The 24247-nt window shown below is 51.1% G+C and overlaps 1 protein-coding gene across 1 annotated transcript in view; it reads left to right on the top strand.

Annotated features, from left to right (window-relative positions):
• The window catches only part of IGSF3 (immunoglobulin superfamily member 3), a 90355-nt gene that overhangs the window by 34045 nt on the left and 32063 nt on the right, over positions 1–24247 (top strand). The window contains 3 exon segments of the mRNA XM_015563477.1: positions 15613–15990; positions 18455–18865; positions 22831–23220. Coding sequence (XP_015418963.1) covers positions 15613–15990; positions 18455–18865; positions 22831–23220 — 1179 coding nt within the window.

Below are 24247 nucleotides of genomic sequence, written 5' to 3'. Positions count from 1 at the left end.
GGGGGTTGAAGAGAAGAGAGAAGGGAGCTTGGACTCCTCTGTGCCAGGAAGAGAACTGAGGGCAGACAACAGTGGGGACTGCTTTGGAGGAACAGGTAGGGTGGGCAGTGCATCTATTTAAGTGGATTTCTGGAATTGGCAACTCAAGGGCTTGGTCAAGCTCAGTGACTTAAAATCAGCAAGTTTCCCTCTGAAGTGAGTTTTGAGGTGGGACCCCGACCTTTGGGGTTCTCCTATTTAGAAGGAGGTTATCAGTTATCTAGTCTGTGTAACCGATCATCCCAAATCTTAATGGTTCAGAGCAAGAATCAGTGTCTTCTTTTTCAAGAATTCTGTAGGCCAGGACTTTGGGGTGGGGGTGGTGGGGTTCTTGCCCCGCAGCAGCTTTCATTGGGTCGCAGTCAGCCAGGGCTGGGGCCCAGGGCCCGCATCTCACCCCGCGGTGCTGGTCACTCCTGTGGGCTGGCGTGGACTTCCTCATAGTCTGTCGGCTGCCCACACGGCAGCCCAGAGCTCCACGTGGCTGTCCCAGGGAGCCAGGTAGAAGCCTTGGATGACCTTGAAGTCACAGAGTGTCACTTCTGCCACAGCTCTGAGCCCACCCAGATTCGAGGGGAGGAAACACAGAGCCCATCTCTCAGCGGGAACAGGGTCCCACAGAGCAGAGCCTGTGGGATGGGAGACCTTCGGGAAACACACTTTGGCTCAATGGGAACTCGAATGAACGGATGAACTGCGATTACAGGTAGAGGAGAGAGGAGGGCGCCACCTGAGGTTTGTGGGCACCCGAGTGACTGGACGAGAGGCCGGGGAGGAGGCAGCCAGTGGCCAAGGAGGTGTGGCAGGGCTGGAGGAGGAGAACCAGGAGACCAGGAGGTGTGCTGGGCACGCAGCCAGGCTTGCTGTGGGAGCTGGAGGCAGACCTGTGGGCACGAGTGTGTGTGGGCATGAGTGTGTGTGTGGGGGGGAGGGGGAGCTGGAGGCAGACCTGTGGGCACGAGTGTGTGTGTGGGGGGGAGGGGGAGCTGGAGGCAGACCTGTGGGCACGAGTGTATGTGTGTGGCCAGGACCACGTGGCTCTTGTTTTTTTTTCATTGTTTTCTTTACTAGCGTGAGCCCTCCCTCCTAGTTTCCCCTTAGATTTCTAAGTGACATTTCATTAGGAAAATTTTAAATTAGCTTTGTTTTTGTCTCCCTGTTTTACTTTGGCATGGCACATGTTTTTATTCCTTTATTTCCGAAGAGGAAATGCATGCACATGCTTAATTAGAAAGGGTATGCCAGGATGTAGAGAGTGAAAATTAAGTCTATTTCTTGCCCCATCCCCCCATGCGCCCCCACCCCCACCTCCCCGCATTAGGGGTTCACGTGCATCCTTCAGAAAACGTTCTGTGTTGCTGCCTCGGCCCGGGATCCTGCCCTGGCTTCCCTAAACCTGTGCTTTTACACGTTGCTTCTAATTCAAGTCAGGTCCATTCCCTGCCGGTGGGGCATTTCTGCTTTGTGTGGTTTCTAAGCGTTCTTTCTCTCCCAGATCCTGATCCTGATGGTGTTTGTCCTGCCGCTTCCCTGTACACTTCCCGGCAGAGGGAAATGTGTGCAGTTAGGGGCGGCCAGGGGCTCTGAATTTTGGTGTCACAGAATCACATCATCTTGGAGCTAAAAAGGGACTTTAAGGATTGTCAAAGTGTTTTCCCTTTGTTTGTTTGGTTTGATTTAAAAAAAAATTTTTTTTTTGCATACCCCTGAACCACCTCTGCTGTGCTTCTGGGGTGGGTGGCGACCTGAGACCCCTGTTTGCTGGAGCAGGTGGGGAAGCTGATCCAGCTGTGGGCCCAGTGCTGGAACCCAGGCTATTGCGAATGGTTGGCGATGGGGCATTGGCACTGTGCCAGGCCTGGGCCCAGGTCTCCTTAGCTGGCCTTCCCAGGGACAGATGTAGCCGAGCTCTGCGCAGTACCCAGGGCAGCTCGCGGAAAGCCAGGGTGGTGTCAGCACTGCGCACCATTGATCCATAGCTTCTGAAGCTTTTTTTATTTTTTAAATCTGCAAGTGTCCACAAAATTCATCACTTTACCGTGAACCTGCCAGGGATGCTGCGACGCAGAACTCTCCCCTCGCGTCCCTGGGCCTCAGACTTCTGGAATTTTGCCTTAAAGTCAATCAAATGTTCTGTAAACACTGGTCGCCATCCCCGCCCCTGGGTTTTTATAACCTTTTCAAAGGCCCTGATGCCTCACCTGCTCCTCGCTGCAGCCCTGTCTTTTTCTGGAGTGGGTTGGTCCCTGAAAAAAGAATTCTAATAGCCGCTCCTTTGCCCCAGAAAGTCCCCGGTGCGCCGGGGTCTGTTCTGTTGGCTGCCCAGGCACAGCGAGCTAATCCCGTCAGATGGGCAGCTCTGAGTTAATGAGGGCCACCTCTCTTTTGCCCCCGAGAGCATGGATTTCCTTTAAAGTGCTTCCCAGGTTTGGGGAGACAGCGATATATGGCTGCAGAACGAATTGCCGGGCAGGATTAAAAACTAATCCCTCAGCGGCCGCGTGCCCATTGGCTGCCTTCTTGGTTTGCTTCCTCTCCCATCTCCCAGTGCTCCTCATTCAGAGTGTCATGTGGTTGCTTATTCCGTGGTTATCTTGCAAGCGGCTCCTGAGCTGCTTTTAAGTCCTGGAGGATGTGTCACTATTCGATGACCGTCTGCCACCCGCACAGACCTGAACCTGCACACACAGGCGACTGCTGAGAGCTCCGCGTATCAGCACCAGGGGCCGGAGGCCTGTGGGGATGGTCAGCGCGCTCGGGTTTCGGTGACACGGGGTGTATGTCAGATGTGCAGCTCTGGGAAAGCGATAACCTTCACACCTGTGTCAGCAGAGCCCTCATTAACGTGGTCATTTCCCGTTTGCAACATCTTGGTTGCCAAGCCTTTGTCGATTGAGTTGTGAAAGCCTGGAGTCCCTGAGGGCTTCCCAGGAGCGGGCTCTGCCCTTGGTGACTTCACTGTGTCCTGACTTTTTGCCGAGGTAACATCCATTTGGGGGCTGTGGGCTGCAGCTGGTGCAGACTGAGGAGGACTGCATACCAGGGGTTTGGGAGCAGCCCTGAACTAACGGGCCTCTGGCATCTTTCCCAAATTGGTCAGTGGGTCGTCATGGCCCATGAGGCACTTGCCACCTGAACGCTTGCGTCCATTCGCTGTTTGACTCCTGTCTGCTCCCTCTGTCCTGCTGAGGCCTGGCTGGAGGAGAGGATTTCCAGAGCGTTGGATGGGCCCAAGGAATAGATTCCCAGTCCAATGATGACCTCATCCACTCCCCCCCGCACCTACCCCTGCACTATCTCCGTTCTCACACCCACCCAGACGCCCAGGTCTGGGAGTTGTTCTGGACAAGCTCCCTGGACAGCCCCACTGGCTCTCAATTCCTGATTGCATTTCCCAGCATCTCTTCTGCTAGACCCCCTGCCTCCACCCGGCGATCTGCTCTAGTTGGGGCCTCGGTAGCTCTCAGGGGGATCACTGCAGGCATCATCTGCCAGGGTCCCCTTTCTCTTCCTTCCTGCCAGGACCATCCTCCCCAGACAGAATATATATTCCTTTATTTATGCCCCTCAGTGGCTCCCTGTTACCCATGGGTAAAGCCTCCTGCACGTGGCACTAAGCCCACCCTGACCCATCCCTTTTTGTTGCTTCACCCCGTCTCCCTTTGCCCCTGGTGTACCCCGCCACTAGCAATGGGAAATGGCTGCAGCTCTGTGGACCCTCCGGCTCTCTCATGTAGCTCTGCGTACACTCTGTCTGCTCTCTGCTGAGGTCCTGGTTGTGCCCTCTGCCCTCACCAAGCAGGAATACCCGTTTGTCCTAATTAAAACCTGGTATGAAGAAGCTCTCTTCTCTGAAGCCCCTCCTGACTCTTTGTGGCTAGAAGGGACCCCTTGCCCTGTGTCCTTCACAGCGCAGGAGCACTCGGCAGCCTCTGTGTATACATCTGTCTCCTTGACTGTGAGGATTTGGGTCTTGCAGCTCATCAGCCTAGCACAGTGCCTGGCAAGGAAGAGGCACCCTCAGTACTTGCAGAATGAGTGAAAACGGAGCTTGGAGTCAGGTTGTGGGCTGTGGTGCTGGCTCTGCAGCCACTGTGACAAGTTTGCTCACGTAATCTGTAAAATGGGGACGTATCCTTCCCTCACAAGATGGTTGTGAAGTTAGAATAAGAAGACACTTGGGCTCTAGCCGGTTTGGCTCAGTGGATAGAGCGTCGGCCTGTGGACTGAAGGGTCCCACGTTCGATTCAGGTCAAGGGCACATGCCCGGGTTGCGGGCTCCATCCCCCGTAGGGGCCGTGCAGGAGGCAACCAATCAATGATTTTCTCTATATCTTTCTCCCTCTCCTTTTCTCTCTAATCAATAAAAAAATATATTTTTTTCAAAAGCACAGGATAAACAAGCAAACAAAACTGAAACAACTTTTTAAAAGGGAATGAGAAGACACTTGGGGAAAGTGTGAGGTTCAGGGTTGGCTAAGTGCCTGGAATTCAGCAGGCCAGGCCCTCAGTCTTTATTTCCCTTTTCAGGTGACAATTGGAGAGAGCCTCAGTTTCAAGAGCAGCACCTCAGTACCTTGCATCTATTTTTTGTCTCCTTGCTGAGGGCTTCTCACCTGGACTCCCATTAGGAGGGTGCGCTTGGGAGCGCCCACCGCACGGGGGCGAGGTGGCCACCAGGGGGCAGAGGCTTTGAATCTTCCTGCTTTGGGGGCGTGTTTAGCACATGTTTAGAGCCCAGATCCTGAGAGTTCTGTCCCTCAAGGTTGCTGCAGGGCCTGGGATGCCACAGCCCGCCCTCGCTCTCAGCAGGGACTTAGGCTCGGCCCTGTGCGGTGTGTCACGATCTTGGCCCTGCGTAAGTCAGAGGCAGCCTGCATGCTAATGTCTAAGCTGCTTTCTCAGGATCCCTGCAGCCATCTGCCATTCAGGTGCCTTCTTTGTGCCCTGGGAGGACGGTTTTCATCAGGGCTCGCACGTCTGTCCATGCAGAGGCATCGGTTGAGAGAAGCAAGAGAAGAGACGCGGTACAGGCCTCCGAAGGGGTCTGCGTGGATTTGATAGTTTAATAACTCAGAAATGAGGATTTTTAGAAAAGCGAGTAAACAGCTTAAAAAAAAAATGGAGATGAGGCCAAACCTGTTCCACCAGGCCCTCGCACAGTACCCAGCTCAAATAGAGGGCCGCCGATGAACCACGTGACACGCACACGCCTGCCAGGACACCTGGCCAGCCTGGCCCCAGCAGATTATGCCACCGTTTTCTCTTTCAGCTCCTCCCTATTCCATTAACTCCCTTCCCACCCACCGCAGACCCCTTGGCCACCCCCACCCTCCCCACTGACATAACCTCCGATTGATCTGCACAAAAATATTCATTCCCTCCGACTTCTTTCTTGGGAGGTGAAGGGGAGGGTGGTCTGAGAAGTGACTTTTGACCGTCTGCCCTCATACGAGAGAATCCATGCGGAGGGCAGAGAGCTTGGAAGACACAAAGTGCAAACAAAGACAGCCACGTACTACCTGCCTCTCCAGCATTTTCCTCTCTGCTAGTCCAGTTCTTCCCACACATACAGGGCGTGGGGGTGGTTTTCTCTACAAAAACAGTTTCAAGCCTCTTAGAGCCCTTTTCTTCTTTAGCCTAGTAATGTGCTTTCAACATTTTTAGGTATTATTTTCTTTTTTTTAAAAATAGTTTTTAATTGATTTCAGAGAGAGAGAGAGAGAAATATCAATGATGAGAGAGAGTCATTGACCGGCTGCCTTCTGCAGGCTCTATACTGGGGATTGAGCCCACAACCCGGGCATATGCCCTGACTAGGAATCAAACCGTGACCTTCTGGTTCATAGGTCGAAGCTCAACCACTGAGCCACGCCAGCCAGGCCTTTTTAAGAGCTGTGTAATATTTCACTGCTGGGGAAGTACTGTGACTTATGTGGCCGAGTCTCTGTTGGTGTCCCCACTACCCTGTGGTTTAATGGTCAGGGCAGGAGCAGCTGGAGGATTGCACACATTCGAGCAAGGAAAGGACCGAGGCAGGAGGAATGCGAGAAGAGAAGGGCTTCTTGGTTATAGCAGACAAATTAGAAATAACCCAAATATCCACATTTTGGGACTAATGAAAGTGTGGTGTAATCCTATGATGGAATACTATACAGCTGGATTAAATATAAAGAATTATATTTCTTCTCAAACATATTAAAGGGGAAAACCAAGGGACATGTTTGGAATGATAATGTTTATGTAAAAATATGCTGAACAATGTTGTATATTTTCACTAATTATATATATATGTGTGTGTGTGTGATATGTAAATGTGTGTTTTTTAAAAAATCTGGAGCAATATATCCCTAAATTACAGCAGTGCCAATCTCTGAGGAAATGCTGGGGGGAGTAGGATTAGGGTTGATAATCAGAAGAGATCGAAGGCTTGTAATATTTTAATTAAAATTTTTACGATGAATATTCCAATTTATTAAATATTGGATGTTTACAATATCTTTGAAGTCACAGTTTAGTAGGTGGCAGCGTCAGCGTTTAGTAATGAGTGAACTAGGCACCAGCTCAGAGGCAAGGGGTCCCACCTGGGGGCTTGGGAGCTACTCCTGACAGGGCAGTGAGGCAGGTTGGTTTGGGGAAGAAGTGAATCAGAGTTTGCAGTCCTCCTGGCTGGCTCTGTAGCTGGTAGTCACACCTTTTTAGAAATGGCATCAATAATGTAACATTTATCAATCATCGACCTCAGACCAGCTCTATTTTAAGAGGCACTGGGGATGTGAGTGAAGGAATGAATGGGTGTTATTTTTGTCCTTGAACTTGAAACCAGGCCAGGCCCTCCTTGTCTCACCTGACTATGAATTTGGTCTTGCCCTCTGCTCTGTCCTCCACCTGCCCCCGGGATGATTCAAAAGTGCAAACCTGATCTGAGTCCTCGCTCTCCTAGCCAGCCTCTTCCTCACTTCCCCTGCCAGGGGTGGGGGGATTGACCTTTCCAGTGCTCTCTCCCGCCTGGCTCTGCTGTGCCCTCCAGTCATGTGACCAAAGACCTCGGCAAACATCTTGCTAATCCTGGAATGTGTTGAAATGTTTTCGTGTGGCATGCACTTCTTGCATCCTTCAAGACCCCATTCAAATGCCACTGCTTCTGTGAAGCCTTTTTAGACCTGCTTTCTCCTGAGTGGCCTGAACTTTGCACCTCACTGCCATCGTATGCTGGTATATAATGATAGTTGCGTATTTCCTTTGGGATTGTCAGCTTAGGATAAAACTAGGTTTTATTTATTTTTCCCTCACAGTTCCTGCCCTGGTCCCTTCATGTAATAGGTACTGAAAATATGTCGGTTGAAAGTATAGTGTATGTCTGTCTCAGTTATCTTTGCTGTGTAACGAATTACTCCAAAACTCAGTGGCTTAAAACAGCCATTTTATTATGCTCATGGGTCTGTGGGTTGGAGTTCATGTGGGCACAGCAGAGGTGGCTCCTCTCTGCTCCACCGTGTCTGGGCCGCAGGTGGGATCTTTCATTCCAAGGCTGGGAGGCGGCTCGCAGCTGAGGTCTGGGAGTGTGTGAAGGACGTTCACGTGCATGGCTGGCAGCTGGTGCTGCCCATGGATCTCGAGCTCCCCCGTCTCTCCACGGGGCCTCTCTGCGAGCCTTGGGCTCCCTGACAGCATGGCAGCCTCAGGACTCGAAGGCACAGGGCAGCAGGTGGCAGAGTGGAAGCTGCATCACTCTCTGTGACCTCGTCTTGAAAGTCACACAGTGTCACAGGCCTGCCCAGATTCCAAGGGAGGGGAATAAATGCCACCTCCTGATGGTCTGGCCACATGGCAGAAGAGCGTGTGGAACAGGAGCCATCGCTGCTGCCGTGTTTGGAAAACACAGCCTGCCCGGTGTGTGGGAGACCTCAGTTCACAGCTAGAGCTAATGTCAGCACGACTGCTGTTTGTTATTAGTAGGGTTGGTGGCTTAATGCGCACTGAGCACTTATTATGGTCCGGGTGTTAAATGTAGCAACTCGTTTCCTCCCCCATCAGCGCTGTGGCCATTAGATCACTTTACAGATGAGGAAGCTGAGGCCCGAAGAGGTTAAGTAACCAGCTGTGGCCTCACAGCGACGGTCTGTGTGGCCAGAGGTCAGGGAGGGGGAAGATTACAGAATTACCTCTGTCCCCCGGGTCTGCCACTGGGTGGTGGCATCGCACTTATCGCATGGGAGTCGGTGGCTGTTTCCAAGGGTTGTTTTTGAGGGAAGTAAGGCCGCAGAGGCATGCTCTTGTGCCCGTGGTCTTGGGAAGCTGAGCTGTGAGCCGACCTGGCTCTGGGGTTCCTGGTGTGTGTAGACCTTGGTTAGGCTGCCCCTGAGGGCGGTAACATTGACCTTGTGGGGCCTTCTTGTTAAGGTGCTTCCCACAGTGACTGTGTCTCCAGCCCGACTTCAGTTACAACCCTGCTCCTTGCCGCAGGTTCAGCACCTGTAACGTGAAGTCACTAGGCGGATAGCCCTTACGGTTTGCTGTGAGCATTAAATTGATACATGTGCCCTGGCTGGTATACTCAGTGGTTAGTGTGTCGGCCCATGCACTAAAGTGTCACAGGTTCGATTCTTGGTCAAAGGCATGTACCTAGGTTGGGATGCATGCCCGTTGGGGGCGTGCGGGAGACAACCAGTCAATGTGTCTCCCTCATGTTGATGTTTCTCTCTCTCTCCCTCCCCCTCCCTTCCACTTTCACTGAAAAGCAATGGAAAAACTATTCTCCGGTGAGGAATAACAACAAAAATACACGTAAAGCCCTCGGAACAGTGCCCCGGACCTGACCAGGGCCCGGCCTGACCAGGGCCCGGCAGGGGCTGGCTGTTATTGTTGGTCAGGCTCAACCTTTGTGTCTGTCTGTCCCCTGGTCCAGGAAGGTTCTTTCAGCTCCTGCTACTCCTTGTCCTCCCTTAACTGAAGGCTACAGTGTGGGACTTCCCAGACCTAGTCGCTGGCGTGGCCGTCACTGGTGTGGCCTTCCCGACTGCTCTCTCGGGAGCCTCTACATCTGTGAAGCACTTGGTTGCCTGGTGTGTTGGGCAGTTTTCGCTTGGGGCCCTACAGACTCCCCATCATCGTCTTCAGGGCCAGGTTGGCACAAAACCCAGCCGGTGGTTTAACATCACTTATCACTGCTATTCACCGACCCAACCGCAAGTCAGTATGTGCCACAGCCTGAAAAGACCATTAGTCATGTTTTTTGTCATGTAGAAAGGGACCTAACCTTGAAGATCATTTCCTGGTCTGGTAAATGTGGCTGTAATGAAATCGCCCCATTTAGTCGTGAGGATTAAATGAGATGATGGATCCAGAGCAGTTAGGACAGTGCTGGGCACACTAACGTGCTCATCATCATCATCATCATCATCATCATTTATCTTCATTTTAAAACAGCACATGCCTACTTATTTTTAAAAAATGGGAAAATAGAGGAGAGGAAAAGGAAGGGAATCACCCATATTCTCAACACTCGAAGATTCATGCCAATTTCATTAGTGTTTTGTTTGGTTGTTTTCTAGGTACAGTATTGGTTTTTTTTTGAAAGTGAAGGTTTTTTTTAAAAATATATTTATTGATTTCAGAGAGGAAGGGAGAGGGAGAGAGAAATAGAAACATCAATGATGAGAGAGAATCATTGTTTGGCTGCCGCCTGCACGCCCCACACTGGGGATCGAGCCCACAACCCGGGCATGTGTCTTTGGCCGGAATTGAACCTGGACCTTTCAGTTCACAGGCCAACGCTCTATCCACTGAGCCAAACCGGCTAGGGCTAGGTATGGTATATTAACATAACTTTATTACAGATTCAATTTCAATATTAGTGGGGTTTTTTTAATGATTTTGTACTGACAAAGATTTTTCCTATTTGGGGATTGCTGTCTCTCACTGGCAGAAATAAGATGAAATTTAAATGTATTCATTTGATGACTTTCACAGTATTATTTGATCTCTGGGGTTACCTGTGAGACTGTGTAGGGTACACTGCATTATTCCCACTTTACAGATGGAAACATACTCTAGTGCAGCCGAGTGCCTCTCAGAATTTGTAACAACTGGGTGCCGATGGAGCTTTGGGGACGTCAGGGCCCCACTGGAAGAGGAGATGTGGGATGGTGCGGTGGCTCCTTCTGACGTGGTGACGTGCTCAGTCACGCACCTTGAACATAGAAATTGGATTCCGTGCCTAGAGCTGTGGGTCCCCGAGCCCAAGCATGTGCTGAAAAATGCATGAGAAGCTGGCTGTCAGGCGCAGCGACCTCTCTCTCCTCACTGCCACCCCTGGCCAGGTTCATCTAGGACTCAGCACCAAGGAAAAGTGGAAGCACGCTTGGACAAGCTGTACCTTGTAGAGCTTGTTGAGTGATATCATGAGTTTGTGACTGAGGACTGTCAAAACCAAATCTGAGCCCCGGCTGGGTGGCTCAGTTGGTTGGAGCATCTTTCCATACACCAAAAGGGTTGCGGGTTCGATTCCTGCTCAGGACACATACTTGAGTTGTGGGTTCGATCCCCTGTTGGGATGCATACTGGAGGCAACGGATGGATGTTTCTTTCTCACATTAATGCCCCCCCTCCCCGCTTTCCTCTCTCTAAAATCAATAAATCCTCAGGCGAGGATTTAAAAAACAACAACACTATAAGGACATGGTCTTTCCCACTGACCATTTATTGTCTAAAGCAAATGATTCTTAATCTTTTTTCTTGGCCTTGAATCTCTTTGAGAACCTTTTGAAATCTAGAAAAGCACACACATGTACATGTGACACAATTTTAAATTTAAGCTCCGGACCCACAGGTATCTATATTTGTCATATATCAGTATAAAACACATTTCCTCAAACTTAAGGCTTAAAAGAACAGTAAATCCTTCTCAATTTTATTGTAAATCTAAAACTGCTCTTTAACAAAGACTTTAAAAAAATCTCAATGGGAGGAACTGTGCTCTGCTAAATTGGGAGGAAGATACAGAGATTTTCCACATGCCCTCCAGCCCCCACACAGGCATAGCCTCCCCCATTAGCATCACTCACCAGAGGGGCATTTTCTTTATTACAAACGATGAACTTACATTGACACCATTATAATCACCCAGAGTTCATAGTTTACCTTAGGGTTCACTCTGGATGCTGTACATCCTATGGGTTTGGACAAATGCATGTGTAATGACATGTACCCATCATTATACCATCGAGAGTATTTTTACCGCCCTGCAAACGCTCTGTGCTTTTCCTGTCCCTCTCCTCGGCCGCTGCAAACACTGATCCTTTTACTGTCTCCATAGTTTTGCCTTTTCCAGAATGTCATCAACTTGGGACGCATGCAGGGGAGCCTTTTCTGATGGGCTTCTTGCTCTTAGGAACATGCATTTGCGTTTCCTCTGTGTGTTTTCATGGTTTAACAGCTCCTTTCTTTTTAGTGTTGACTAATGATTGCCTTGTCTGGGTGTGCCACAGTTTATCTATTCACCCTCTGAAGGACATCTTGATGCTTCCACGTTTTGGCAAATATGAATAGAGCTGCTATTAATATCCATGTGCAGGTTTGTGTAGACAAGATTTCCATTTCTTTGGGTAAATACCAAGGAGTGCTGTTGCTGAATTGTATGGGAGGGATATATTTAGTCTTGTAAGATACTGTGAAACTCCCTCCCACAGTGTCTGCACCATTTGCATCCCCACCAGCAATGCATGAGAGTTCCTCCTACTCCACATCCTCACCAGCATTTGGTGGTGTCAGTGTTCTTTATTTTGGCCATTCTAATAGTAATAGTAATAGTAATGGTAATGGTAATAGTAATAGTAATAGTAATAGTAATAGTAATAGTAATAGGGTATCTCATCGTTGTTTTAGTTTGAATTTCCCTGATGACATCTGATGTCATGGGCTTACTTGCCATCTGTATATCTTCTTTGGTGAAGTGTCTATTAAGGACTTTGCCCCCTGACGCCCCCTCTTTTTTTTTAATCCTCACTCTAGGATATTTTTCTATTGTTTTTAAAATATATACATATATTTTTTTATTTGTTTGATTGAGGAAAGGAGAGGGAGAGAGAGATAGAAACATCAGTGATGAGAGAGAATCATTGATGGGTTGCCTCCTGCATGCCCCACACTGGGGATTGAAGCCACAACCTGGGCGTGTGCCCTGACCGGGAATTGAGCTATGACCTGATGGTTCATAGGTCATTGCTCAACCACTGAGCCATGCCGGCCAGGCTGACAATCTGTCTTTTAATTGCTACATTTAGACTATTGACAAAGTGATTATCGATATAGTTGGACTGATATCTACCATATCCATTACTATTTTTATTTGTTGCCCTTGTTTATTTGTTTTTTGTTCCTATTTTTATCTTCCACTTCTCTTCTGCCTTTTGTGTCTAGCTCTCTTTATACAGTTATATATAATACTTTGATCTTTTCTTTTTGAATTACAGAAGTGATATTTGTGTGCTGCTAAGTAATTCAAGGAGTGCAGGAATGTCAAAAGTAAAAATGGTTATCTAAAAGGAAAAGGCGAACCCTGCTCAGAGGAGCCTCTGTGCTAGGCTGAGAGGGAAGATGGGGAAGGGGTTGGGCCAGGGAGGCCTTGGCCAGGGCTGGGGACCGGGCCTGTTTGAAGGCAGCCGTGTGTAGGAGGAGCTCTGCCCAGCAGGGCCAGTGCCAGGGGAAGGAAATGGGTGGGGCAGGGTGTGGAAGGGGAATACGCTGCTGAGAAGAAAAGGTTAATTTTTATTCCTATGTTAAGGTCCACTTCCTAAGAACAGCATTATTTTCAGCGACTGAAGGAGATATTTCATAAGCGGAAGCAGGTGCAGCTGAATGTGTTTGGTTAAAGTACAGTCCAGTATTTATTTCTCAGGGCGTTTATAACCTGCTTCCGGCTTGGACAAGTGGTTTTGACCCTGATGCCCCAGGCTCATTCAGGCCACTTAACACTGTTTAACTTTCGGGAGAGCAATGAGCAGGATCCGAGGATCGAGTGCTTTTGTAAGGTCTGTCAATAGGATCCACTCTGGGGGAGCTCTGTATTGCATCACAGTCGTATCTGATGGCGGGTGCTGCTTGCTTCTGCCCTCTCCCTACAGGGAAAGACACTTACTTCATCCAAACCAACGTGGAGTCTTTCTGAAGGGAGGAGCTTAAAGCGATTGAGAGCCTTGAATTAGCAGAGGTTCTTTCATTTGGGCACCTGGCTGGCACTGGGCAAGCAGACATCTTAAGGCAGCGGCCTTGACCCTGGTCTGGGATCCAGGCAGGGTTATTTATTCAAGCTCCCCAGCAGAGTCCAGGGTGGGCCCATGGTTGAGAGGTAGTCCCTTCAAGCAAGATGCTGGCCGGTCCTGACCCGCCTCCAGCCTTCTCAGCAGCGGGTGGGAGTGACCGGGTGGGGAGTGGTCACAGCTGCCCAGTCACAGAGCACTGAGATCAAGGAGCCCTAAGCAGTTAAATGTGCTTACATTGTTTTCAAAGTCTCTGCGATTCTGGAGCGCTGCAGACATTTGTTCACATGTCACCAGCTCAGTGTTTCAAAGTGTCCTAAAGGGTACGTGGTCTCAGTGTGATGCAGCGAACGTTAACATACTAACGGTAAATAACTAACCAGCTGTCTTCTCCACGACTTTTCAGTGTAGAAAGGAATGCTGTCGACCAGGATGTATAGAGTAAATTCATATGCCACTTGGATCTGTTGATTTGTAAACACCCCCCGCACCCCCCCCCCCACACACACACACACTTTTTTAGTTTCCCTGCTGAAGCTGAGACAGGGTTGTGTGGAAGGTTTTGTTTGGGAGAAGAGATTCTTTGCAAGTAAGTTTACGAGCCACAGCCTTTCCTTGTAAGGTCTGTTTGAAAGTCGGTCATTTTGCATGTTAGATCAGCGGCTGGAGCACAGACACCCCCGGGCAGGGCTTCGAGCTGAGCCCACTAGGATGTGAGCTATCCCAGCTGCTCACCAGCTGCATCCACGGCACATAGGTTTACCCTGGGGCAGCTGTGGTTCTGCGTGGGAGGGAGTGGGCTACAGCCGGGCGTGGAGGTGGGTGGCCCAGAGATGGTGTCACTGACAAGAGGCCACTGGGATGTCCTTGCGTTATCACTGGCCTGTCCTCTGGATCCTGAGGCACAGAATGATCCAGCCAGAGGCGCCTAGGCCAGCAGCTCTTTTCCGAGGACTAGTCATGGGCTAGGCCCTGCGAGGCACACTTTATCATCCCCAGCTGACAGATGAGGAAATTAAGTCTCCGAGAGGAGAAGTGACGCGCCCAAAGTCACAGCTAGGAAGTGACAAAGTCAGCCTTTACCACACATGCTAGTCTGCTCCAAAGCCTTCTTAGAAACCATGGTATAGATGAGGAGACCAAGGTCCCGAGTGCAAAGCAGCTTGTCCAGGGTGACAGCCCATTCCAGTTCCCAGCAAAGCTGTGCCTACCCCTCACCTGCTCTTTCTGCCCACGGGGAGGTCCAAGGGTTGTCCACTCCCACGTTCTCAGTGACTTGAGCAGAATCAGTGTTGTGAGGAGAAGTTAAACGTACCCTATCGCCCCGTTCCCGAGTGTGCAAGGGAGACCATGATAAGAACACGGGGAAGGCAGGCAGGGGCCACTGTCGGGGAGCATTTCCCGCCAGAAGACGAGGGCTGGTGGGTGAATCATAGCTGTGACCTCAAGGGCAGCCATACTTGCGTGTCACCTGTCTGCGCTCAGCTCCCTCTGGTCAGTGTGTGGGTGTCATTCAAGTTCACGTGTGCTCAGCTCAGAGCTGCCGCACCCGAGGGCTCAGCGCTGTCCCCATTCCTGGCGGGCAGAGGGAGTAAGGACTGCGTGCTCCTCCACAGGGTGTCCTGGAGGATCGACTTTTGAGAATAAAGGGTGCAGCCAAAAGAAGGGGCCTGTTCTGCCCCCCTCCCCGCCAGCCCTCTAAGCGAGAAAGGGGCATTTCATTTCAGCCAGATCGCAAGGTTGTTTCTACTCCTTTCCATCTGAATTGTGCCAGGATTCATTCAACTTTTCCTGCTCATTTTGTCAAAAACCTTATAAGCAGACTTAATGTAAATAGTTCTAAAATGCCACGTAAATGACAAACAGGGACTAAATGACCTCCCCAAGGGTCAGCTGCTGAATAAGTAGCAGCACCACGTCCTCGTGCGGTCAGATCCCCGCACATGCCAGCTAGGGACCGTGCTTTCCCACGGAGGGTTTTTTTTTTCCTTCTTAAAAATATACTTCATTGATTTTTCACAGAAAGGAAGGGAGAGGAATAGAGAGCCAGAAACATTGATCAGCTCACTCCCCACTGGGGATGTGCCCGCAACCAAGGCACATGCCCTTGACTGAAATCGAACCTGGGACCCTTGAGTCCGCAGGCTGATGCTCTATCCACTGAGCCAAACCGGTCACAGAGCGCCTCCGAAAGCGCCAGCGAGCTCCTGATGGTACTGTCCTGCCACACAAACAGCAAACCCTTTAGGATTGCTGCCTCCTTTGCTTTTGGTCGGAGTCCTAAGTGAGCCTGTTGTGTGTGTGTCCCCTGTAGGTGTAGTGACAGCACAGCGGCAAGTCGCCGTCCAGGAAGGCCCCTTGTACCGCACGGAGGGCTCCCACATCACCATCTGGTGCAACGTGAGCGGCTACCAGGGATCTTCCGAGCAGAATTTCCAGTGGTCCATCTACCTGCCCTCGGCCCCAGAGCGCGAGGTCCAGATCGTCAGCACCGTGGACTCCTCCTTCCCTTACGCCATCTACACCCAGCGTGTGCGCAGCGGGAAGATCTACGTGGAGAGAATCCAGGGGAACTCAGCCCTGCTGCACATCACCGACCTCCAGGCCCGCGATGCCGGCGAGTACGAATGCTTCACGCCCAACACCGACGAGCGATACTTCGGGAGCTACAGCGCCAAGATGAACCTAGTGGGTAAGGAGAGAGCTGTCGGTATGTGGCCAGTGTCCTGCCTGCCTGCGTGTCATGGTCAGTTCTGGCTGCTGTAACAAAGTATTGTAGACTGAGCAGCTTAAACAACAAGCATTTATTTCTCACAGTTGGGGAAACTGGGTGCCAGCCTCATGGGTTCTGGTGGGAGCCCTCTTCCAGGTTGTGGACTGCTGACTTCTCATTGTGTCCTCACATGGTGGAGGGAGCGAGGGAGCACGCTGAGGTCCCTTTATAGGGACACTAATCCTATTCAAAGTCCATAACATTGACTCACTTCTCTTGGACTGATCCTTCCCTTCCTCTTCCTCTTCCTCCTCCTCCTCCTCCTCCTCCTCCTCCTCCTCCTCCTCTTCTCCTTCTCCCTCTCTTAAAATCCTCACTGAGGACATGCTTAGAGAAAGGAAGGGGGCGGGGGGAGTTAATTCTTTCAGAGTACAGCTTTATTTGACTTTAAAAAAAAACACCTCCCCAGATATTTTAGAGGTCAACCAGTCACGTAAAAGAATAAAGCTTGTGTTCCTTGATAAGGCTGAAACTTAGCAAAGATCTAAAGCAGATGTTAAGTATTTCCGAGAAGGTTGACGAGGCCTCTAGCTGGTGAAAGGGGATATGAAAACACGAGGCAAGGATGTCTGTGGTTGCTCGCCTGAAGACATGACGAGGGTGATGAAGCCTATGACGTCAGCGGGAAGAGAGGTGAAACCTCAGAGTTGGGCTCTGGGATGCGGGGGCGCCATGGGGTCAGGAAGTGAGTGCAGCTGCAGGTCCTTGCTCCGCCCTGGGTGTTCGGTGACCTGGCTCCACGAGTGGGGCATGGGCACCCGTTGGTGGGCGAGTCCCCAGCGATGAAGGGATCTCGGGGGAAGGGTTAGCACTATCCAGGCTGTTTTGTTTTTCTGCCCAAGTCATAATTTCTTTTCTTTTTTTTCTTTTGCCGTCATAGTCTCTTCTCTGACAGTAACGGAATGATTTTTTAAGACATTAATCAAATCATGTCCTTTCCATGCTTAAAATTCTCTAGTGGCGTCAGCCACATTTAGAATAAATTCTGCTCTTCACTAGGTTCTGCAAGGCCCTATGTGAGCTAGCTCTTGCTTTCCCATGCCAAGTCATAATTTCCAGGCTTACTTGTGATAATAAAAACTGGAATTATTGATCCTTCCTCTTGGCACACACTTCCTTCTGCCCACTCCCTCCACCCCCAACTTCCTTCGGTGACTTTTCCTTTCTGACAAGTCTGCACCCCGGCAGGAGGCCTGTAACCCAACCCTGAGAAATCACACACACTGGGGTGTTTTCATCAGTCAGAGGTGGCAGGGAGTGTTTAGTCCCCAGGGAAGAATTCTGACCAAGGAACCACAGGGCCACTTCCCGTGCCTGGGTCATCCCCCTACGGTGGCTTCCTGCCAGTGTGGACCACTTGGCACCTCAATTACATGAAAATTGAACCTGTTAAAATCAAGGAGGATGATGCTTTTTTCTATCAAAAAAAATTTTTTTTTAAATAATAGCCTTCCTAGCGAAATGCCTTGTTGAGATCAGCTGAGGGGATGTGGGGCGGTGGCTGGAAGGGAGGAATTGAGGAAGTTGTATAGAGATAAAAACTCCCCGAGTTCCAGGAACAATTTCCGTTTGAAGATCAGTCAGAAGCCAATTTCACGTATCTTGAAGGAAGTACCAGAATGAACAATAAAATCTAATTTCCCCTAAAAGAACATGCTTTGTACACAGCATTTTTAGGGAGTTCGTTTAAAATCAAATACAACCCATCTTTTGTCTGAGTGTTATGAAAATCACCAGACAGTTAAGAGTAATTGCCAGAAACTTGCAGTCCAGATCCAAACAGAAAACTTCCATTTCTGTGCTATCTTGGGTCATCCGTGGCCTTGCAGCGATGGGTGGAGGCTGCATGGGGTGGGAGCTTTGCTGTTACCTGTCGTTGAGTCTGCTCCGACCCCTGGGGGCCCTCTGACTGAGTGATGTCCACATGTCCTGTCCTGTCCTCAACAGCTCTGCTCAGCTCCTGTGGACTCATGCCTGTGGCTTCAGTCTTCCTCTTTTTCTGCTGACTTCCATTTTCCCCAGTATTATTATTATTTTTAAATATATTTTTATTGATTTCAGAGAGGAAGGGAGAGGGAGAGATAGAAACATCAATGATGAGAGAGAATTATTGATTGACTGCCTCTTGCATGCCCCCTACTGGGGATCGAGCCTGAAACCTGGGCATGTGTCCTTGTCCGAAATCGAACCCGGGACCCTTCAGTCCGCAGGCCAACGCTCTATCCACTGAGCCAAACCGGCTAGGGCTTTCCGAGCATTATTGTCTTTTGCAAAGAACCCTGTTTCTCAGGATGTGCCCAAAGCAGGACAGCTTACGTTCTGTTCCTGGGACTGTATGTTCTGCGGCTTCATTGTGACCGTGCACTGCGATGCTCTGTTACAGTGATCCCAGACTCCCTGCAGACCACAGCCGTGCCCCAGACGCTGCACAAGGTGGAGCAGGACCCCCTAGAGCTCACGTGCGAGGTGGCCACCGAGACGGTCCAGCACAGCCACGTGTCTGTGGCCTGGCTCCGGCAGAGAGGCAGCGAGAGGCCCGTGGAGGTCATCGCCCTGAGCCGAGACTTCGTGCTCCACTCCAGCAGCGAGTACGCCCAGCGGCAGAGCCTGGGGGAGGTGCGGCTAGACAAGCTGGGGAGCAGCACCTTCCGCCTCACCGTCTTCCACCTGCAGCCGTCTGACCAGGGCGAGTTCTACTGCGAGGCCGCCGAGTGGATCCAGGATCCCGACGGCTCGTGGTACGCCATGACCCGAAAGCGCTCCGAGGGCACCGTGGTCACCGTCCAGCCCACAGGTCAGTCTCTCTCGTCCCCGTTCTCCACCCGGTGGGGAGGGTTGTCAGACATGGAGAGGGTGCGCAGACCCCTTCTTCAGTGACACCGGAAAGTGCGTGAGGTTTTCACGTGAAGTTAGAGATGGTCCCGCCTTGGGCCAGAGGAAGCTGAGGGATGTATGGGGCCCAGGACTGGGTTCCATTAGCCACGCGCCTGCCCCCTTGGTGGCATTGCCTGCTTCGGATACCAATCCTGTTTCTGTCTAGAGGCCATTTGAGATTGTGAGCCTTCCATCATAGGTACGAAATCCTGGGCTAGAAAAATATTGGCATCAGTGGTTATTTACATACTAGAGGCCTGGTGCACGAAATTTGTGAACTCAGGGGTCCCTCAGCCTGGTTTGTGCCCTCTCGCAGTCTGGGAGCCCTCAGGGGATGTCTGACAGCTTAGGCCAAGAAGGGGAGCGGGCCTAAGCCGTCAGTCGGAATCCTTAGTGCTGCTGTGGAGGCGGGAGAGGCTCCCGCCCTGCACTGCACTCACCAGCTGTGAGCCCGGCTCAGGGCTTCTGGCTGAGCAGCACTCCCCCTGTGGGAGTGCACTGACCACCAGGGGCAGCTCCTGCTTTGAGCGTCTGCCCCCTGGTGGTCAGTGCGTGTCATAGCAACCGTTCCTTCTGCCATTCGTTCAATTTGCATATTAGTCTTTTATTATATAGGATATATTTATTGATTTCAGAGAGGGGAAAGGGGAGAGAGAGAGAGAGAGAGAGAAACATCAATGACAAGAAAGTCATTGTTTGGTTGCTTCCTGCATGCCCCCTACTGGGGATGGAGCCCGCAACTCAGGCATGTGCCCTGACTGGGAATGGAACGGTGACCTCCTGGTTCATAGGTAGACAGCTGGGCAATGTGGTTATTTTTTATATTATTTCTTTTGTGGTGTTTGATGATTTTCAAGATGCACTGTCACCATTCTTTCACAGTTCTGGGAGGTAAGTAGGAAAGATGCGTATGCTGGTGGTTTGCTGGTAGGGCCCCAGGAGGAGTCCTGGTGTGTTGTTGAGGCAGCTCCCGGAGCACTGTTATCCCCATAAATGCTGTCTCGGGGGGAAGATTTCGGAAGGGTATTGCCGGAGGAGGATGAGTGACGAGTTAAGAGCTGGGTCAAGGTGATGGCAGCTCCATGAGCCTAGACCAGGGGTGGGCAAACTTTTTGACTCGAGGGCCACAATGGGTTCTTAAACTGGACCGGAGGGCCGGAACAAAAGCATGGATGGAGTGTTTGTGTGAACTAATATAAATTCAAAGTAAACATCATTACATAAAAGGGTACGGTTTTTTGTTTGTTTGTTTGTTTTTTTAGTTTTGTTCATTTCAAACGGGCCGGATCTGGTCCACGGGCCGTAGTTTGCCCACGGCTGGCCTAGACCCTCCTGCTGCTCATGTTATCCTCCCGCAGGGTCAGACTGCACCCCCAGCCCCCGCGTCTGGCCCCCGCATCCAGCCTGTTGTTGCTGCTGCCTAGGCTGGGCTGGAGTAGGCTCTCTGTGGGCCTTGGGGCCCCTGGCTTTGGTTGAGGGCGGTCACTGTGTGGTTAAGGAGGTGTGGTGATGGCCCAGGAGCCTTTCCTTGTGTTCTGCTGACCTCGGGGGCGAGGCTACAGCTGTCCCGGGGAGTGGAGGAGGGGTCTGTGGGAGTCTGTGGTGCGTGTGGGGTCCCCTTGTCATCACCTGTCCCCTGACCTCCCTGTCCCATTTGCTGAGGTCAATGGTCTTGGTCTTTCCATAATCTTCTGTTATTCTAGAGGGCTTCCCACTCACCTGACAGGGCAGATTCCTGAGCCAGCTCCGGGGTGGGGCCTGGGAGTTGGGTTTCCAGCATCCTTCCCGGGTAATTTTCCGTGGTCTGTTCCTACAGCTTGTTTGTGTTTTTCTAATCCTCACCTGAGGATATTTTTCCATTGATTTTCAGAGAGAGAGTGGAAGGGATGGGGAGAGACACACACAGAGAGAGAAATACCGATGTGAGAGAGAGACATACCAATTGGTTGCCTCCCACACGTGCCCGTGCCCTTGACCAGAATCAAACCCCTAACCTTTCGGTCTGCAGGCCGACACTATCCCGAGCCAAACCTGCTAGGGCTCCACGGTCTGAGTTTTGTCAAGCGCAGCTCTGGAGGTCATAGGGCAGAAGGGATTCTCTGGCAGCGGATGGATGTGAGGGCTTTTATGAGAAGGGGTGGGCTTCTGTAGAGGTGGCACCTTGTCTGTAGGACCCAGAGCATTTGGCAGCTTCTGTATCTTCCAGTACCAAGAAATCTCCAGACGGCACCTTATTTCCTATTTATCTTTCCCTTCCAGGATGGTTTTACTATCAGCTTCAAAAGTCTGGACCAAATTTGGAGTCTTAATGCTTTTAAATTGGGTTGCACCAGCTAATCTACTTTATTTTTAATCGTACCAATTTGGAATTAGGAGTTTTTAAAATTTGTCCAGCAAATATCTCCAGACTACTGCCAGCCCAAGGAAAACTCGATGACATGAATGTTGATGGCTTCGCTCTGGGCCCCTGGCTGTTCAGGCTCAGTGGTTGCCGCCCCAGCATGGCCTTCTCGTAATTCATTTCAGTCAACACCCAGTGAGTCCCTGCAGCACTGAAGGTGTGGTGGTAGTGCTGGGGATTCAAAGATGATTCACACTGGGTTCCTGCACGCAGGGAGCCGGCCGGTGGGACAGCCAGCGGCTGAGAGCAGGGTGCTAAGTGCTGCGATCGGGCAGAGAGCGCTCCGGGGACACGGTGAATGTGAAGTGTGTCTACACCACTGTTTCCCCGGAGGGGGCTGTTGTTAAGGCACATCCAGGGCCACCAACAAGTCTGGTGACTTGTACTGAGCCTTGAGTCTTGGCAGGAGAGCAGGGGGAGAAGCCTGCGATTGTTTGGCATGTTGGGTAAGCAGAGAGCAGTTGAGTATTGGTAGATGTTGAGTTCCAGATACGAGTGACAAGTGACGAGAGGAAAGCGGGAAAGTAGCCTGAAGCCCCACGTGCTGGAGGAGGGACTGGATGCTGGTTACAGTGATAGCCTCCCCAGACCCCAGCTCTTTGGTCCTGTTTTCTAGAACAGAATGTTTTCTCCAGCACTTGACTCCTTTGTCTTACCCCCCGCTTCGCCCTCCCCCCGCCCCCGGCTATGGGTGCCTATGAGAGAGGAGAACTGTCCCATGGAAGTGACAGTCACCACGCGCCATTGCACGGGTGCTGGGACACGCTGGTGGTGACGAGCTCTTCGTGGATCACACGACCCCCATGACGGATCAGACACCCGGCTCTGAGAAGGGGGCTTGGGTTTGTTGCCTGTTTCAAAGGTGTTCCCGCTTTCCGTGTAAATAGGTACTTTTGGCGACACCTTTCTAAAGATTTGACAGGTGGTGACTACTGAAAAGCTATTAGTTTTCTTTTTTCCTGTGCAGTTTTGTGACTTATTTCTGGTATTCACATGGGGGTGAAGACTGTATTTCAGTATATTAATATTTGAGTTATTGGGGTTGGGGATTCAGCACCTAGGCCACTATATAACTGTCTCACAAACCCCCGTGGGGTAAGTCCCATTTCATCTGCTGAAAATATGTGTAGTCATGTGGCTAGTGGAGTTCCGGGGTAGAGGTCAAGGCTGGACCTTGGTGCTCTGCCAGGTGGGTGATAATTCGGAATTCCTTACTGACTTTCGGGGGTCGAATCCAGGGCGGTATAAGCTGTAGACAGAGCCCAGTGGTCTTGACTGGGATAACAGGCCTTCACACCGTCTGGGTCTGGCTACCTCGAGTGTCCACTGTGACCTTCCAGCACTTTCTTGTTCCCTGGGTGCGGTGGTGGCTTCCCTGGAGTGAGCCTGGGAAGCGGGCACGGGTGGTGGGACTGTGCCCATGCATCTGGGTGGCCGGGGCCCTCACTCATCCAGTTGTGCCGCGTTGCGGTTTGTTTCCTCAGACAAAGAATTCATGGTGCGGCTGGAAACTGAGAAACGCCTGTACACCACGGGGGAGCCGGCTGAGTTCCGCTGCATCCTGGAGGCACAGAACATTCCCGACCGCTACTTTGCCGTCTCCTGGGCCTTCAACAGCTCGCTCATCGCCAGCATGGGGCCGAACGCTGTGCCCATCCTCAACAGCGAGTTCGCCCACCGGGAAGCCCGGGGACAGCTCAAAGTGGCCAAAGAGAGCGACGGTGTCTTTGTGCTGAAGATCTTCCACCTCCGCCAGGATGACAGCGGGAAATACAACTGCCGTGTGACCGAGCGCGAGAAAACCGTCACCGGGGAGTTCATCGACAAGGACAGCAAGCGCCCCAAAAACATCCCCATCATAGTCCTCCCCATCAGTAAGTGGAGAGGCACCTGCTTCCTTCCCCTCCCCCCACCGGTCTGGTCCAATAGCTGCATCACTGAGGGGTCAGGAGAGAGAAGACGGTGCTGGAGGGGAGGGAGGGGGCAGGGGGGACTCTAGGGTTCAAGCTGACAGGGAAGGCCAGCTCACTGCTCCCCTGCTCTAGCTCCCCCGCCCACTTGGCAACCCCCCAGGTAGGCGAGCTCAGGGCTGTGTTTGCACCTGGAGGGGGCATCGCAGACCCCACGGGTAGCAGCTCAGCTGGGAGAGAAACCAGGAATTCAGGACAGCTGTTTGCTCCCACGTGGGAATTCAGTCCCAGGAGGAGTGGGGAGATGCCTATCTTGACATCTACCTTCAGAGGGAGGATTTAAAATCATAAAGCTCATTGTTAAGAAGGATTTGCCCTCTGGGTTTGGGGGGTGGAGGGGTTGGCATTTCCCTCATTTTCTCTTTCCTGTGGAAATTGTGTTTTTTAAAAGTCAGTGGCTGGGATCTCTCACATTTTCCCGGGGCATAGACTTTTAATCTGATGTCCAAGGCTGCTCAGGTGGGCTCCTTGCCCCCCTGGGCACTAGGCGTTGTCTGGGTGGGTCACGTTCGTGGCTGGGGACTGGCTGCCTACCTGTGTTTGCCTGTGTTTAGTCATCCATAGTCTCAGGATGTTCTCATTAATAGCTCATTTCTCTCATGGTTCTATTTTTAGTAAAAAGAGAATGAAAAAACTTAGAATGCTCGGAGTTTAAACAAGATGGGGAAGTTTGTAAACTAACCGTTAACCCTTTCTCAGCTGTTCAAACTGTTCTTTCTCTCACCCTTGCCCTGGCTCCCTTTCATTTTTACTACGTTTGTAATATAGCTCTTGATCTTCAAGTCTGAAGGAAAAAGACCACACAAGCGTCCTCCCACTCTTTCTCCTTTTCTCACCAACAGGATTACTTTCTTTTCATGCTTATTTTTAAAAAGCCACACGCACACACCTAATTATCTTGAAATTCTTCTGTTACTAGACTCCTTCCCCC

Source organism: Myotis davidii, unplaced genomic scaffold (assembly GCF_000327345.1).
Source record: "Myotis davidii unplaced genomic scaffold, ASM32734v1 scaffold217, whole genome shotgun sequence".
NCBI lineage: Eukaryota > Metazoa > Chordata > Mammalia > Chiroptera > Vespertilionidae > Myotis > Myotis davidii.
This window is presented reverse-complemented; position numbering and strand designations above follow the sequence as displayed.